Source organism: Physella acuta, unplaced genomic scaffold (assembly GCF_028476545.2).
Source record: "Physella acuta isolate Inbredline_101_S28 unplaced genomic scaffold, ASM2847654v3 ptg000389l, whole genome shotgun sequence".
Taxonomy (NCBI): Eukaryota; Metazoa; Mollusca; class Gastropoda; family Physidae; genus Physella; species Physella acuta.
In genome coordinates this window covers 186,407-201,559 of record NW_026731908.1, presented here as the reverse complement: position 1 = coordinate 201,559, position 15,153 = coordinate 186,407, and the positions used below count along the sequence as shown (strand labels likewise).

General features: G+C 35.8%; 1 protein-coding gene across 1 annotated transcript; it reads left to right on the top strand.

Moving 5' to 3' along the window:
• The first annotated feature begins 818 nt into the window (after positions 1 to 818).
• On the top strand, positions 819 to 14,870 carry LOC131942122 (TWiK family of potassium channels protein 18-like). Its single transcript, XM_059301852.1, has 6 exons — positions 819 to 1,122; positions 2,283 to 2,455; positions 11,786 to 11,985; positions 12,750 to 12,819; positions 13,138 to 13,268; positions 13,933 to 14,870. Exons 1-6 carry the CDS (start codon positions 866 to 868, stop codon positions 14,359 to 14,361), a joined length of 1,260 nt encoding a protein of 419 aa, XP_059157835.1. The 5' UTR covers positions 819 to 865; the 3' UTR covers positions 14,362 to 14,870.
• The last annotated feature ends 283 nt before the right edge of the window (positions 14,871 to 15,153 follow it).

The following is a 15,153-nucleotide window of genomic DNA, read 5'->3' as shown; positions in this document are numbered from 1 at the left end:
AAAGCACTTGTTTACACCTAAATAATTTTTTTTAAAAACATTATATAAGAATACATTATAAAAATACATTCTTAATTTCTCTCTCAATATTCACAAAATATTCACAAAATTATTTAAAAGCCGTTGTAAAAATTTCTAAACGTGCTTTCTTGGTTACGGATCTAAAATTCACTTCGTTCTGAAGAGAGCACTTCATTCATATTTTAGCATTTCAAAAACAGTCAGCGAAACATTCTTGCTTCAAGAGATCATGTTACAAAGACACACAAAAGAAAGTTTAAAAAACGGAACAAAGAAAACAATAAACATATTAAATAACGTTTCGACCTTTGATATCAATTAATCGAAGATGTATTGTAGCGATTATATTTGAAAGAATCGTCTCCCGTAATCTAAATATTATTTCTTTCACGGTCACAAATATTTAAATATTCTAAACTTACATTCCAAATATTATTCTAGATTAAACAGGCAGTTAAGTGCTTAGATAATTTAATGGAATTAAATTGGGATTATTAAATTCGCCATATTGCCACTTTAGTTAGTTGGAAACGGAACTGGCCGATCGATAAATCCATGTATCCATGCGCTTATGGGGACAAGCTATGTCACAGAGAGGCTGGCGCCAAACACCGGTAGTCTGCTGATAGCCGTCTGCTTGCCGCCGCTTTTTTACTCTACCTATCACCTGTGCTGTGCTTCTTGGATTAACTATTAATTCTGATTTTTTTTTTTAAATATTAATTTTATAATCCACTATCTGATGAAATTATAAAAACAAATAAGGAAAAAAAAAACAAGTTTATTGTAGATTTAAGAACAATTTTCGAAAAATTATTGTGTTTTATTTAAAAATTCGAGAAAAATGGGGGCCCCGGCAAAAAAAGACAGCTGCTGTAAAATGGTGATGAAGTTTCTCTTCTCCCACATCGGCCTGTGCTCCATGGTCGTGCTGTACAGTGTGGCCGGGGGGTTCATCTTTGAGCACCTGGAGAAGAACAACGAGCAGCAGATCTGCTACGACGCCAGGGCGGAGTACGAGCCCATGGAGAGCAAGACCATCAGCTCCACCATGAAGATCTTCTATGATTACGGAGGGGCGATAACCACCAACGCCAGCAGGTGAGATGGGGGTCGGGGGTCGTGACGTTTTGACGGCAGGTGAGATGGGGGTCGGTCGGTGGTCGTGACGTTTTGACGGCAGGTAAGATGGAGGTCTGATGTCGGGACGTCAAGACCGCAGGTGAGATGGTGATGTAATGTCAAACGTAGTGACGTGTCGACAGACGAGATGCGGGTCTGATGACATGACGTCATGACAGCTTCAGAGGTAGATAAATGACTGTCCTTGATTAACAAATGTTTCTGAAGCTATCATCATTCCTCCCATGTCTTGCATGTGTATCTAAGTCACAAGAAAAAGCAACGGCCACATGCTTTAGCGAAAGAAACAGTCGCCAAAGACGAGCTTTAAATCTATAAAGTAAACTGTAAAGATTAAACGAAGCCTAACAAAAATTTAAATCGCATTCTATATAAAAATATTTCAAAATTACTCTGTAATATAAGTAAAAACACCAAGCCCGTAATTCCACTTGTAACTTTAAGTTGGAAGGGTATTTATTACTTTTAATTTTGTAAACAATGTAATGATTTAGTCGTTACTATTTATATCGAATAACATAAAAAAACATAAATCCAATCGCATAAGACCATTTTTGGTAAATAATTATTTTTTATCTCTTGATTACTAACTTTTCAATCATTCTGCATTGTTGGTAGGTATTGCGTTTAGACGATTTCTATATGGTTGAATTGAAAGAACTTTACAGTTGGCAGTTGGGCAACCAGCCTTTGATAAACTTTCATATGAGACTTCGTATTCAACACACAATATAACCTTAATTTTTCTTTATTGAAAACTGTTAAAATTGTGTTTATACTATATTTATACATAATATCAAGACTTTAAAAATGATTGTAAAGTAAAATATATTTTTTAATAAGTTGTTTATGTGCTGGTCGCAATAAATGAAACATCTCTTTCGAACACGAAGGTTCATGGAGTAATTGAAGTAGAGTTCACCTTTTTCTGTAACCTCGGGATATGAAGGGCTGGAGTGGTCAATACTATACCCAGCCGTCTTTCCATAACCTGAATTGAAATACCCATCAGGGCTGGGTTGACTCAGTAACGTTCTATGATTCAAAATACTTTTGTGATATTCAATATATTGATATGCTATTCTCCTTGTCGCCCCCCTTCCCCCCCCCCCCCCCAGGGAGCTGATGATCATCCAGCTCCAGAGCGTCCTACAGACCTTCAGGAACAACACCCTGGCCATCGCCTACGACGGCAGCTGGTGTGGCCTGTATGGTAAAGACAACGGTCCCAACTACAAGTGGTCATGGGCTGGTGCCGTGCTGTTCGCCGTGACTGTCATCACTACCATCGGTGAGTTCATCTCTGCTGTCATCAGTTCCACAGATTTTTAAGTTTTTTTTCTTTGTTTCCTCAGATTGTTATAAAAAATATATGACTTATACATTGAATACTAGACCATGATTATCACGATTTGGGAATTAAGGTTACATAATTATTTCGCCTCGTTCTGAATGAAATCATGAAGGTCTCTTTTAAAAATCAAAGATATGACCAATGGTTATTTCGATCATTAATGACTGCATTGCCATTCGTATTCTAATCCATCAACCAACAAATTTAAAAAAAAAATAGCTACTGTGTTAAAGTTTACACGAACAAACTATCGAAAAAATAAAGAAAAAGAATCGGGTGTCAGGATATTACAGAATGGTTTACAGTTTAAAAAAAACCGGATACGATATTTTATTTCAGGGTTAGGAGTGAGGTAGAAATTAGGGCCAATTATAGGGGCGTAAGCAAGGGCTAGGTTTAGGACTACCGTAAGCGCTAGGGCTAGAATTAGTGCGGTTATACTATTGAAACAAATGATGTCATTAGGTACTGTTCACGTTTGGTCAGTGTAGTTCTTATTACAATAATTATTACGACCCTCTTTAAGCATTTACTTAACAATCATATGCATTTAGTAAACAATCAATCAGATTTTATTTTATTTATTCTTAGTAACACAATCTTAAAACCTAAACAACGTACTTTGGAGATACACATCAACATGAATCGTTAAACTATATAAGTTTATTAACAAAAAAAGGAACAACCGTATAAGCTGTTTTTCTGTAGTTTCTCTCGACACCCGCATGGGATAAAAACATTGACTTGATAAGATCCTATGTTGAGTGCCATACATTTCTACAAGCAAGAAAACAGCACATCTTCAATTGCAGCACCATCACATTTACCTCACGAAGTACACCCACACCCCCATACACATATTATATATATATATATATATATATATATATATATATATATATATATATATATATATATATATATATATATATATATATATATATATATTTCAGAACACATATCTGAATGTAGAATCTTAATGGTATTGAATGTGGTGAAAACGTAATAGTTGTTTTTGTATTCTGTTTACTAATAAGTAAAAAATCAGCTACTTTCATGAGTAAAAAAGCCTTTGCTACTGTATCCCGTGAATGATGAATGATTAAACCAACATGCTTTAATTCGGGAATGTAATGGATGTTTGCTTCGCGTACACGAATAGCCGGGATCAGGAATCGATACCTGCTGTAGATAACACAGATTATCGCCGCACGATACCGCTCGAAACACGGGCAAACAACGAGAGTTGATCGAGGATAATTTATTGCTCGTATTGCATATCGATCCTGGCTATTATTATATCGATACTCTAGAAGCGCCTATGGGTTATGACAATAGTCATGTCAGGACACTTGGTCTTTAGGTCATTTAGTTTAGGTCAACATGGCTTATTTAATTGTGTAGGTAATGAATGACCTGTGAGTTATGGGGTGAATGACCTAAGGGTTGTGAGATGAATGACCTATGACTTATGGCATGAGTGTCCTACGATTATTTACATGACTGAGCTATGTTTTTTTTTCATCAATGACCGTAGACCTATGGGTTGTAACATGACTGACCTATGGGTTGTAACATCAATGACCTTAGACCTATGGGTTGTAACATGACTGACCTATGGGTTGTAGGATCAATGACCTACGAGTTGAGTATCAGGTCCTTAGAGTCTCATTCATGTCCACCTCTTTCAACCCATCTTCTAGTCCATGGACACTTAACATCGTGTACCAATAGACAATCTTCAGATCAACGCTCTCGATTTAACAACACCCATCTTTCCTTAACTAAAAAAAAAAACACTACGCCCTTTTGTCTCTTTCCTCCATTGTTACAAATCCCCCCCCCCCCTTGTCGCCGCACCAGATTCAGGACCCCCTAAGTAGATTGTTCAAACCTTCCCACTCTTCCATTGACTACCTGATCCTCCTTACATTAAAACCTCTGACTATTCAAATCACACAATGTGCATGTTAGCCACGACCTCAGGGAGTGACGACATAAACAATAGCAGCAGCCATTACGCATTAATTATCTCACAAGTACATGTCTGTCTCGTACCAAGCACGCCTTGTGTGATTTCAATATCTATTGCTAAATGTTTATTGGGGTGTGTGTGACATGCTTACATAAGTCTCTAATTATTAGGTGTGTAGTAAATATTGGTAGAAATCATTGTGGAAAATGAACACACATGTACACACACCCACAAACAATCATATATATATATATATATATATATATATATATATATATATATATATATATATATATATATATATATATATATATATATATATATATATATATATATATATGACCGCAAAACTAGCCTGAGAAATACAACTTTTCACGCAATCCTTTGTAAATAAAGGTTTTATTGCTTACTTAGACAACCATAAATTAGTTCTCGTTAAAGTTTAACATTTAAACAAATTCCTTAAACCCTAATTAAATTAATTATAGAAACAACCTCGTGACGACCGCTTGATCAAGGGCCAGCTCAAGGTGTCAACAAGGTGCGCAGCTGTGAGGGGTGGTTTGTTTACCTGATCGATTCTCACGTGCGTCATTGAAACCTGAGCCCGTTGTGTCGAGTTGATTGTTGTGTGAAAGGTTAACCTGGGATGGCCGGCTAACGCTGGGTGGGAACTGACTTTTTTTGTAAGACTGGGCTAGATTTATACTTGTTTATATTGAGATAAGCTGTCGCTTAAGAAAAGAGCACTCTCTCTCTCTCTCTGTTTATATATATATATATATATATATATATATATATATATATATATATATATATATATATATATATATATATCATCGTCCTTTCGTAAACGTCATTACCGAATCAAGGCATGTTGCAACAAGGATAAGAACCTAGAGTTTCTCCAACCTATATTATCTTACAAGACCTGTGGGGTTTACGCCTGGCTTCTGTTTCTTTCCTCATCCCCCCTCTCCAATTCACTACGTGTTTTGTACTTACGAGACAACACTCCCTTCTTTCCCATCGCCAAAAGAGCTTTCACTAAACTTTATGTACACAAATCACACATCCCTAGTCATACCTATTTCATAATTTATCGAACACTTCCATAGAACATCAACATTCATGTTTTGTTATATAACATCTCTCAGACCCTATGAAATATTATATGATTGAATGAAACCTCTAATATATTTAATAACAGAAGGTGATTATCTAATTTGCTCTGTTTCTCGGGGTGAATAAAATGCTCCCCCCCCCCCCAATGTTGAAAATACTGAATAAAGTTACAAATATATGGCTAAAATACAAAATAGGAGTATTAACATACAAATGGATTTCAATTTATCAGAATAATGGTGATAAGAAAATCAATAGTAAGTTACAAAAAGCAAGCCAAAAATATTTATATGTTTTCCAAAGGAAGAAATAATTTACTGAGTATAATAAAGGAAGTATTAAAGTATGTTGTAAGATGAAAAAAATTTATCGAGACATCAATTTGTAAGTAGGGATTAAATGTACAAGATTTCTAGGATGTATATTGTAAATGGAAAAAGAAAATATCAAGGATGTGTCATGTACAATGGAAAATAATAGCGGATTTGTTGTTTTGTTTTTTTTGAAAAAGAAGAAATTATCGAAGATGTATGCTTTTAAAAGAAAAGAGAATTAGAACCGTTTCAACTGGGGCTAATGAGTGTGTTTGTGTGTGTGTGGGGGGGGGGGGTGCTGAGAAAGGATTCGGTGACCAGGCATTATAATTTTACCTTGGTCTCGGCAGACAATTAGAGAATTGTACCTAGGTGTGGATGTTTGTGTTTTCATCAGTTCTGCGGTGTTTGCTGTAGTTGTGGAGAACCACCAGCTCATTGCAATATGTTGTCCGTGTTTCCCAATAGTCTGTTTTTTTCCAAAAGTCCGTGTTTTCCATCTGTCCGCGTTTCCCAATAATCCATGTTTCACAAATGTCCGTGTTTCACAAATGTCCGTGTTTCACAAATGTCCGTGTTTCCCAAATGTCCGTGTTTCCCAAATGTCCGTGTTTCACAAATGTCCGTGTTTCCCAAATGTCCGTGTTTCCCAAATGTCCGTGTTTCCCAAATGTCCGTGTTTCCCAAATGTCCGTGTTTCCCAAATGTTCGTGTTTCCCAAATGTCCGTGTTTCCCAACTGTCTGTGTTTCGCAAATGTCCGTGTTTCTCAACTGTCCGTGTTGCTAGATTGTCTTCTTTAGGGCTCAAATGTTGGGCAGCAAGTTGAATATAGTCAGATGTTGCCCTTGTATCAGGGCCCATCACTCCAGTAGCTGATGTGCTTAAAGGAAAGCCGTTACCCATACACACTGGCATCAGCGGTGTCTCAAAAGTTGCCAGTATATGTGTCAGTGCGTTATGTTCTAGACAGACTTTGGACCAACTCACTAGTGCAAGAAGGAGAACGAACTCTGCACAAATCAAAGTGCCTACCTTATTAAATCTCTAGCTTTTGAAGATTACATTGAACATTTTTGTTTGTTTTTAATATGGAGCTATAATTGCAAATATGAATCAGTAAAGTTATAACGAGAAAAAAATGTTTTACTGAAAGACTTTATTGTCTACTGAACAATATTTCTTCATTGCCTTTATTTGGGAGACTCTTAAACATGTAATAGAATTTTGAGTGTTATGTTAGAATAGACTGGGCCTTGCCAAGTCTGTAGGTTAGCAGTTGCAGTAAAAATGTAGTGGATCGTTGAAAATTCTTATAGAACACATTAAAAACGATCAGTCTAATGAATGGATACAATAGACGCAATTCAGTAGGATAATGCAATGTTTAAATTAAATAAAAATTTTCGTAACACTTAGAGATTTACATCCTATCTCACGCTCCAGAAATGTCAATATCCCCGTGCAAGGAACGTCATTTGTATGACCGTGTTACAAGTTTTTGTCGAGTGGTCACTTTTTGGGAGGAACTGTACTTTATGAATCGGAATTGAAATTTAAAGTGTTTCAGAAAAGTCTAGAAACTAGGATCTATTTTTAGATCAATGCTGTCCTGAATTTCTGAAAAAGAAAATCTCCTTAAATCAATAGCTGACATCGAAATCGATACTAAAGATTGTTCGTCTATTGATTGGAATATCGATTGTATTTTTGCATAAAGAAAGACATTACTTTTTGATGATAAAGGACATGGTGAATAAAAGGTCAGGAAAATCTATATTTTAAAAATAGAGTTTTGTGTGTTAAGAAGTTGGAAACTAAGTCTCAAATACACTCAAACTATGTAAGAATATATATATATATATATATATATATATATATATATATATATATATATATATATATATATATATATATATATATATATATTTGTGTGAATACTTATATATGAATTATTCCCTATGAACATGAGGCCGAGCTTAGCCACGTTGCCAACGAACTCTTTTTGTGGATATCATAATGAAATCATTCCATGTCACCATCACTAAGTATATTACCCATAACATTCTCCCCCACAATCACCACCCCCCCCCCCATCCATATCTTTATCTTGACCTGTAGGTTACTCTAGATATTTACTAGATATTGTTACAAGCTTATAATATATTCAAGACTTAATTACCAATAAAATAACGTTGAGTGGGTTTTTTATTCACTGACAGGGAAATAACTCATAACATCACAGGGAAATAACTCATACCCTTATACAGTGGCCGGCGAGTATTTTGTACCGAAACGCGATTATTTGTGCGAGACGCCCCCTAGCGACCACGCGTAAAAACAATGCAATTATCGCTTTGTCTTCGGTATGAATAAAAAAACTGTTGTGTTAGTGTCGGTCCTTGCCGTAACCAAGACGCCGCAAGATGGCCACTGAGCGTAAACAAAAGGTAAACAACGTCACTGACGAGAGAGGAATTAAAGCTTCTACAGGCAGAGGCGAGGAGGAAAGAGAGGGACAGTTTTGTTGAAGGCTAAGGAGGCAAACTGTGGAAAAACTTACAGGAGAGGAATCAGTTGAGAGAAATAGTCTAAAGATAAAAAAAGACTAGCGGGAAGCGAAATGTTAAAAGTTAAAGACTTGTTTAAAGAGGAATACTAATTTCAGAAAAAGAAGGGAGGGGGTGGGAGTAGTAACTTATTCTAGCAGGGAAAGACGAAATTGCTGAGTGTGCATTATTTAAACAAAAAAAACAACAACCCGAAACTAGCTAATAAATGAAATATTCATAACAAAAGCTTTGCATGACGTCATGCTGGTGTCCCCCCCCCCCTAAACACAATCCCCCCACACACCTATCATTACTGCAGCATCAGTTATAGTCATGTATGTAAAGGGTTGTGATGGTGGGACCTGGAATAGAATCGTCAGCCCATTTCTTAATGACGCTTGCTGAAACATTTAAACACATTAACTCTGCTTCAACTGCAATTCTTTTTTTTTCGAACGTATGCTCCTACATTGATCTTGAATTTGTAAACAATACTAGCTATAATTAGATCAAGGTTATTTTGAGATCTATAAAACTCTCCAGTGGTATATCTCAACAAAAGTAACGAAACTACCTAGAATTAGATCAAATTTATTATGTTTTGTAAAACTATGAAGCACCACATGTCCGAGAAAGAAGATGAAAAAATGTATTATAACAAAATATATTTATAAATTTATGATGAAATATATTCCCTGTGTTTATGACCCAGTATGGACTACTTATCGTATTGAGACCTTCAAATTATATATATATATATATATATATATATATATATATATATATATATATATATATATATATATATATATATATATATAAAGATAAGGCCACGTATATTGAGTTGGATGTTATTGCTTACAATCCATTGTTATATCCTAGATCAGATCGATTCGCAAATCGAGATAGCAGAGGGTTGTGAGGTTCATGTTCAGTTTGATTGAACCTCAAGTACTTCAAAACCTGGTTCAACTTGTTTTTGTCTAAGGCCATTTTGTGGGCTGGCTATTGATTTTTTTTCCCTATTGTGAGCGGATTGATTTTTCCATTAAATTAAATTTAATAGTTTTTTGAAGTTGTTTATTTTTTTTTCACTCCTGGGTCCATACATGTAACGGGATGGTGGGTTAGGAACTTAATTGGGTGAATAAAGTGTTCGTAGTCCGAGGTATTTGTGACCAGCAGCGTTCGTGTATCGGGACAAAATAATGTGTCAATGACAAAAGAACATAACAATTTTTTTAGTATTTTTACATTTAGGTTTAAGCTTTGAATACATTTATCTTTTACTTTGAAAACATACATATTCGAAGGTTCTTTGAAAACAGCGAAAAAAAAATTATCGGTAATGTTACGTTTAAAGTTTGATGCCGATTCCATGTATCTTAATTGTGATAATCGATAACAGGTTTTGAAATTGTAACATAGGGAGTCTTAACTTGGAGTAGGGGGATATGTTTATATGTTATACTGTGTTGTATATAGATTGGTTGAGTTTTGTGTCAGACTCAATATGTGCTCAACTTCTCAAGAAAAACCTACATTAATTTTAAAGTAGCAAAAGTAGGCCTATATATATATATATATATATATATATATATATATATATATATATATATATATATATATATGAAATTTTAAATATGTATTTTTAATACATTTTAATTACGTGTTATATACAATTTAATGGCTTTTTAGAAGTACCAGACTTTATTTGCTGTCGGTAAATATTGCGGTAGAGATTTTGAAACTAATATGTAATATGCATTGAAATTCTGAACAGTATCTTCCAGGCCTCCCTTGAAAACATACTTTTACCGCCTCCCCCCCCCCTCTCGAAAATATCAAGTGTCCCCCCCCCCCCCCCCACCCCCCGGAGACAAAAGTCTGGAAGAAACATTGATTCTGAACATGTTTTTAAACGTTATATGACACAGAATTAGGGTACAATATCGACTTGAATTTGTGTTTTATATTACGTGAACTATCATTTACAAATAAAGAAAAGCTATTATGAAACATATCTGAGTTTAACTACACAAAAGAAGTGTCGACCCAACACTTCAGTGAAAAACTGAATTTTTGTTATCTTTTTCAAGGTCGTTGTCTGGTTGAGAAAAAAAATCGCTCCTCGATTGATTGATTGATAAAATTTTGTGTTCAAGTTATTGTTTCGGTCATTTCCCAGTTTTTATTTCTGATCGATTTTGTGAAGGTGTAATCATGTGAAACTATAATCAAAGTTTAATTATTTTTTCTCCCATTTTTGGTCAATTGTTTGAGGAAATGGCTTTTAAAGTTAGCTTCAGGTTTTTTTCTCCTACAATATTCTCTAAGAATAATAAAGCCGGAAATTATATAAGAGTTGAAAATGTTAAAGTGTAACAAGAGTGGAAGGGTCTATGACAGTACCTGAAATATGGAGTAGGGTGATTGGGGGTGGAAAGATGGAAGGATGGAGAGTTGTAATATTTGATAGATAAAACGGAATGATAGATGGTTAAGAGGTGGGACGTGGGATAAGGGAATGTTATAAAGTAAGAGAAATATAGGTTTCGAGGAATAAGAAGGGTGAGAAGGTGAAGGTATGGCATTTTAGAAAGATCGTAGGTTGGGTGAATGGATGTTTGGCAACTGTGGAATTATATTAGTGTCTTTAACACCTGCAGGCTATGGTCACATAGCACCCAAGACGGTCTAATGTCTATAAGATTCTGTCTTTAACACCTGCAGGCTATGGTCACATAGCACCCAAGACGGTCTAATGTCTATAAGATTCTGTCTTTAACACCTGCAGGCTATGGTCACATAGCACCCAAGACGGTCTAATGTCTATAAGATTCTGTCTTTAACACCTGCAGGCTATGGTCACATAGCACCCAAGACGGTCTAATGTCTATATGCTATGTCTTTAACACCTGCAGGCTATGGTCACATAGCACCCAAGACGGTCTAATGTCTATAAGATTCTGTCTTTAACACCTACAGGCTATGGTCACATAGCACCCAAGACGGTCTAATGTCTATAAGATTCTGTCTTTAACACCTACAGGCTATGGTCACATAGCACCCAAGACGGTCTAATGTCTATAAGATTCTGTCTTTAACACCTACAGGCTATGGTCACATAGCACCCAAGACGGTCTAATGTCTATAAGATTCTGTCTTTAACACCTACAGGCTATGGTCACATAGCACCCAAGACGGTCTAATGTCTATAAGGTTCTGTCTTTAACACCTACAGGCCACATAGCACCCAAGTCGGTCTAATGTCTATAAGATTCTGTCTTTAACACCTACAGGCTATGGTCACATAGCACCCAAGACAGTCTGGGGCCGGCTGGTCTGTATCGCCTACGCCGTGCTAGGGATCCCATTGATGCTGCTTTGTTTGGCCAACTTGGGAGACGCCCTGGCTGACATCTTTCGCTTCATCTACGCCAAGATTTGCTGCTGCGGATGCTTCAAGGGGAAGAAGAAAAGTAAGGAGAGCAACAACAAGGTGGGGGACTTTCCTTTATTCTTAATTTTACATTGACTTTATAGAGAGTCAATTGATTTGAATGCCATTCTGATAGGTTTTTTTAAATTGTTTTAATAGTTTTAATGTGCACAACGTAATTTATTAGCAAAGCACATTTCCCCCGGGCAATATAGTTTATTATGAACTGCATTTGCGTGACTTTTAAGTTATTGCGATTGATAAGTTATTTAAACATCGATCTGCTAAGATAAAAATAAAAACAGTTCACCAAAATATGTAATGTTTAATTTCTTAGCAGCAACATGCAGTGTCTTGTTCGCACGACACATTTCCATTAGATTAACACTCATAATTTAATCTGATTTTGCATCATGGAATCAAATTATAGATCCATATCTGGACCTGACAGTTCATTTGTCTGATGGGGTAGAGCTAATTTATTTCTCGACCACGAAATATGAATGGATTTTTTTATTACTGCTAAGCCCAACCGCCGTTTCTTTCCCAAATGTAAACCAGGTACCTTTCATTACTGGGTGGATCTTTAGACTTCCTAATGAATCCATTCCGAGATCCGAACTCGTGACTTTCGGGCTAGCATTCGAGCTATCTACCGCCTAGCAGAAATGTCATGTAAATCATGGAATATGGCTGAATATATAATAGCACGTTTCCAACATAAAGCAGATTTAATATCAATGTGTTTAAAAAATGTAAATAATGTTTTATCATAACTTAGTTTTCAGTAATTGGCTAATATTAAAATTACTTTCTTTTTGCAGGTTGTTTCGTTGAAGAATTCCGACAGCAACAACGCTGGTCAGTGGGACTCGGACAAGAAAAACTTAGCAGGTAAAACGTATTTTAACGATGTTTATTAGCCTTCTACCAATCTAGCAGAACGTATTTTAACATGATATATTAATACCGTATTAATACCGTATTTTTTGAAACTGCTAAGCACAATGGTAAACATTCTCCTCGCTGCTAAGGTTAATTCTTCTAAAGATTACTTTACGACTTTCATGGAAGTCATCAACACTAATAGAACCATCTAAAAACACAAAGGACGCAAGTTTTTTAAAATTTTGAAATACTATACAATTTACTTAACGTTTTAAAACTGTGATCTAATAAATTTTAAGCATGTCGTCTTGACTTTACTCTAAGACATGACCAACTCCAGTCCACCAGCGTCCACCGAGTTCACGCGAATCTCCACCAGTTCACCAACAGACAGCATGGACATGAGCGACACCCGCAAGTTGAGACCCACATCTAGCAACTCCAGTAGGGGCAAGGTACGTGTCGTCTGCTCAATGGTTAACTCTAGGCTCTAGGTTTGAGCAAGAAACATCTAAAGCTGGTAGCCATTTGGTTGTCAAGCTTTATGAATTCTTATTCTACAACTGTTGTGTTATTTAGTTTAATATTTTAAATTCTTTATAAATACCCACCTGTTTAGTTGTATACATGTCTCGTACACTTTTCAAAGCAATAATTTTTGTTTTTTAAAACGTCTATTATTTTAAACAAAGTAAAAAAACAGCTAGCATTTTGTATAATCCACTTAGTTGTTGATACGCCGAAAAACTAAACAACAACCTGCGGGCCAAATTGTTCTTGAGCTCCTTTAAGCATTTCCAACGTAATAAAATACAAATAATAATAAAATTAAAAACTTTGATTATGCATTACATAATAAACAACGAATTACTGTTTCTAACCTGGGACTCTCTAGTATATTAACCATTAAAAAACCAAGGTTACACTTACGTTTACACAGTAAATCTAAGGTTTGTTAGTATCTGTAGTGGCTTAGGGCGTCATGAAATTTAAATTAGGCCTTTGATCCATCACTGACCACACCAAGTACTTCAAACAGACAATGGTAATCATTACCAATTACAAAGAATGTTGTTGATTCCATTCGTTGATGAAATATCTGTTATGACTTTCCTGCAGGTGAAAATCGTCCCCCTGGACCTGAAGAAAAACGACCCTGTTATCTTAGATGACGACTCGGACAGTGACGACGACGACGACGACATCGACGAGAAGATCACCGTGCCCTTGACCATCACCATGATCGTTATCGGCGGCTACATCTTCGGCGGCGCCGTCCTCTTCGGGCTGTGGGAGGGCTGGGACTGGCTCCAGTCGGCTTACTTCTGCTTCATCACGCTCAGCACCATTGGATTCGGTGACGTAGTTCCGGGCACAGACTTTGAGAACCCCCAGGCGCAGGCGCAGTTGCTGCTGGGAAGTGTGTACGTGTTGTTCGGTATGGCCATCTTGTCCATGTGTTTCTCGCTCATGCAGGAAGAGATTCTCGCCAAGGCTCGATGGATTGGGCAGAAGTTGGGGCTCGTGGAAAAGGAAGCAGACGATTGATTGACTGGATACACACATACACTGGACAAAGAAAAACACGATTGATTTTAGACTTCAAGAAGCACTTGCTTCAATTAAATCTGTTACATGTATATTTTAAAATATAATATATATGCACTGAATGTTAAATTTGGTGGTACTAATACAACCTACAAAACAAATATTAATTACTTAGGGAGGAACTTTGCTGTAGATCCATCTCTGTTTCATGTCCGTGTAAATATATAAGGGTGTCTACAGTTTTATTTTTATGTTGATTGTTTCTAACTTTCCAATCTTTTTATAAGATTTCTATCACAAAAGTGTATAGTATCCTTTGCTAAATCTAAATGTTGCAATAGTAAATACAAATTTGTAAAAAAAAATAATTTAGATTTATATTTACATTTAGAAGTTTTGGTTTTCTTGAGCAGCCATTTGATTTTTAAATATAATTACACGTTTGCTTATCAAACTATGCTGTTTTCACCATTTTACACAAAGATTCATTTATTTGAACTAAAATTTCTAAACGCTTCAAAAATGTGTTTATTGCTAATGCATTAACATTTTTTTCCAAAGTAGTCTTATATATTCTTCATTTTTAAAAAATGAGATGTGGTTATGAAAAGCCAATGATGTTTTTAGTATGCCTTTTCTGAGTATACGAGATATTTCATGTTTAAAGTATCAACAAAAGCTTTAGGCAAACATATTTTTAGTTTTCTCATTTTTAATTCAAAGTTGTAAACAAACAAAAGTCGCTCAAAAGTTTATTGATTACCGGTAAAGTTTTGAGTAAACTGTGGGAGC

Coding starts and splice junctions, on each gene's coding strand:
- LOC131942122 (XM_059301852.1), top strand. CDS start 866: ATGGGGGCCCCGGCAAAAAAAGACAGCTGCTGTAAAATGGTGATGAAG. Junction 1,123..2,282: donor ATAACCACCAACGCCAGCAG/GTGAGATGGGGG, acceptor CCCCCCCCCCAG/GGAGCTGATGATCATCCAGC. Junction 11,986..12,749: donor GTAAGGAGAGCAACAACAAG/GTGGGGGACTTT, acceptor TTCTTTTTGCAG/GTTGTTTCGTTGAAGAATTC.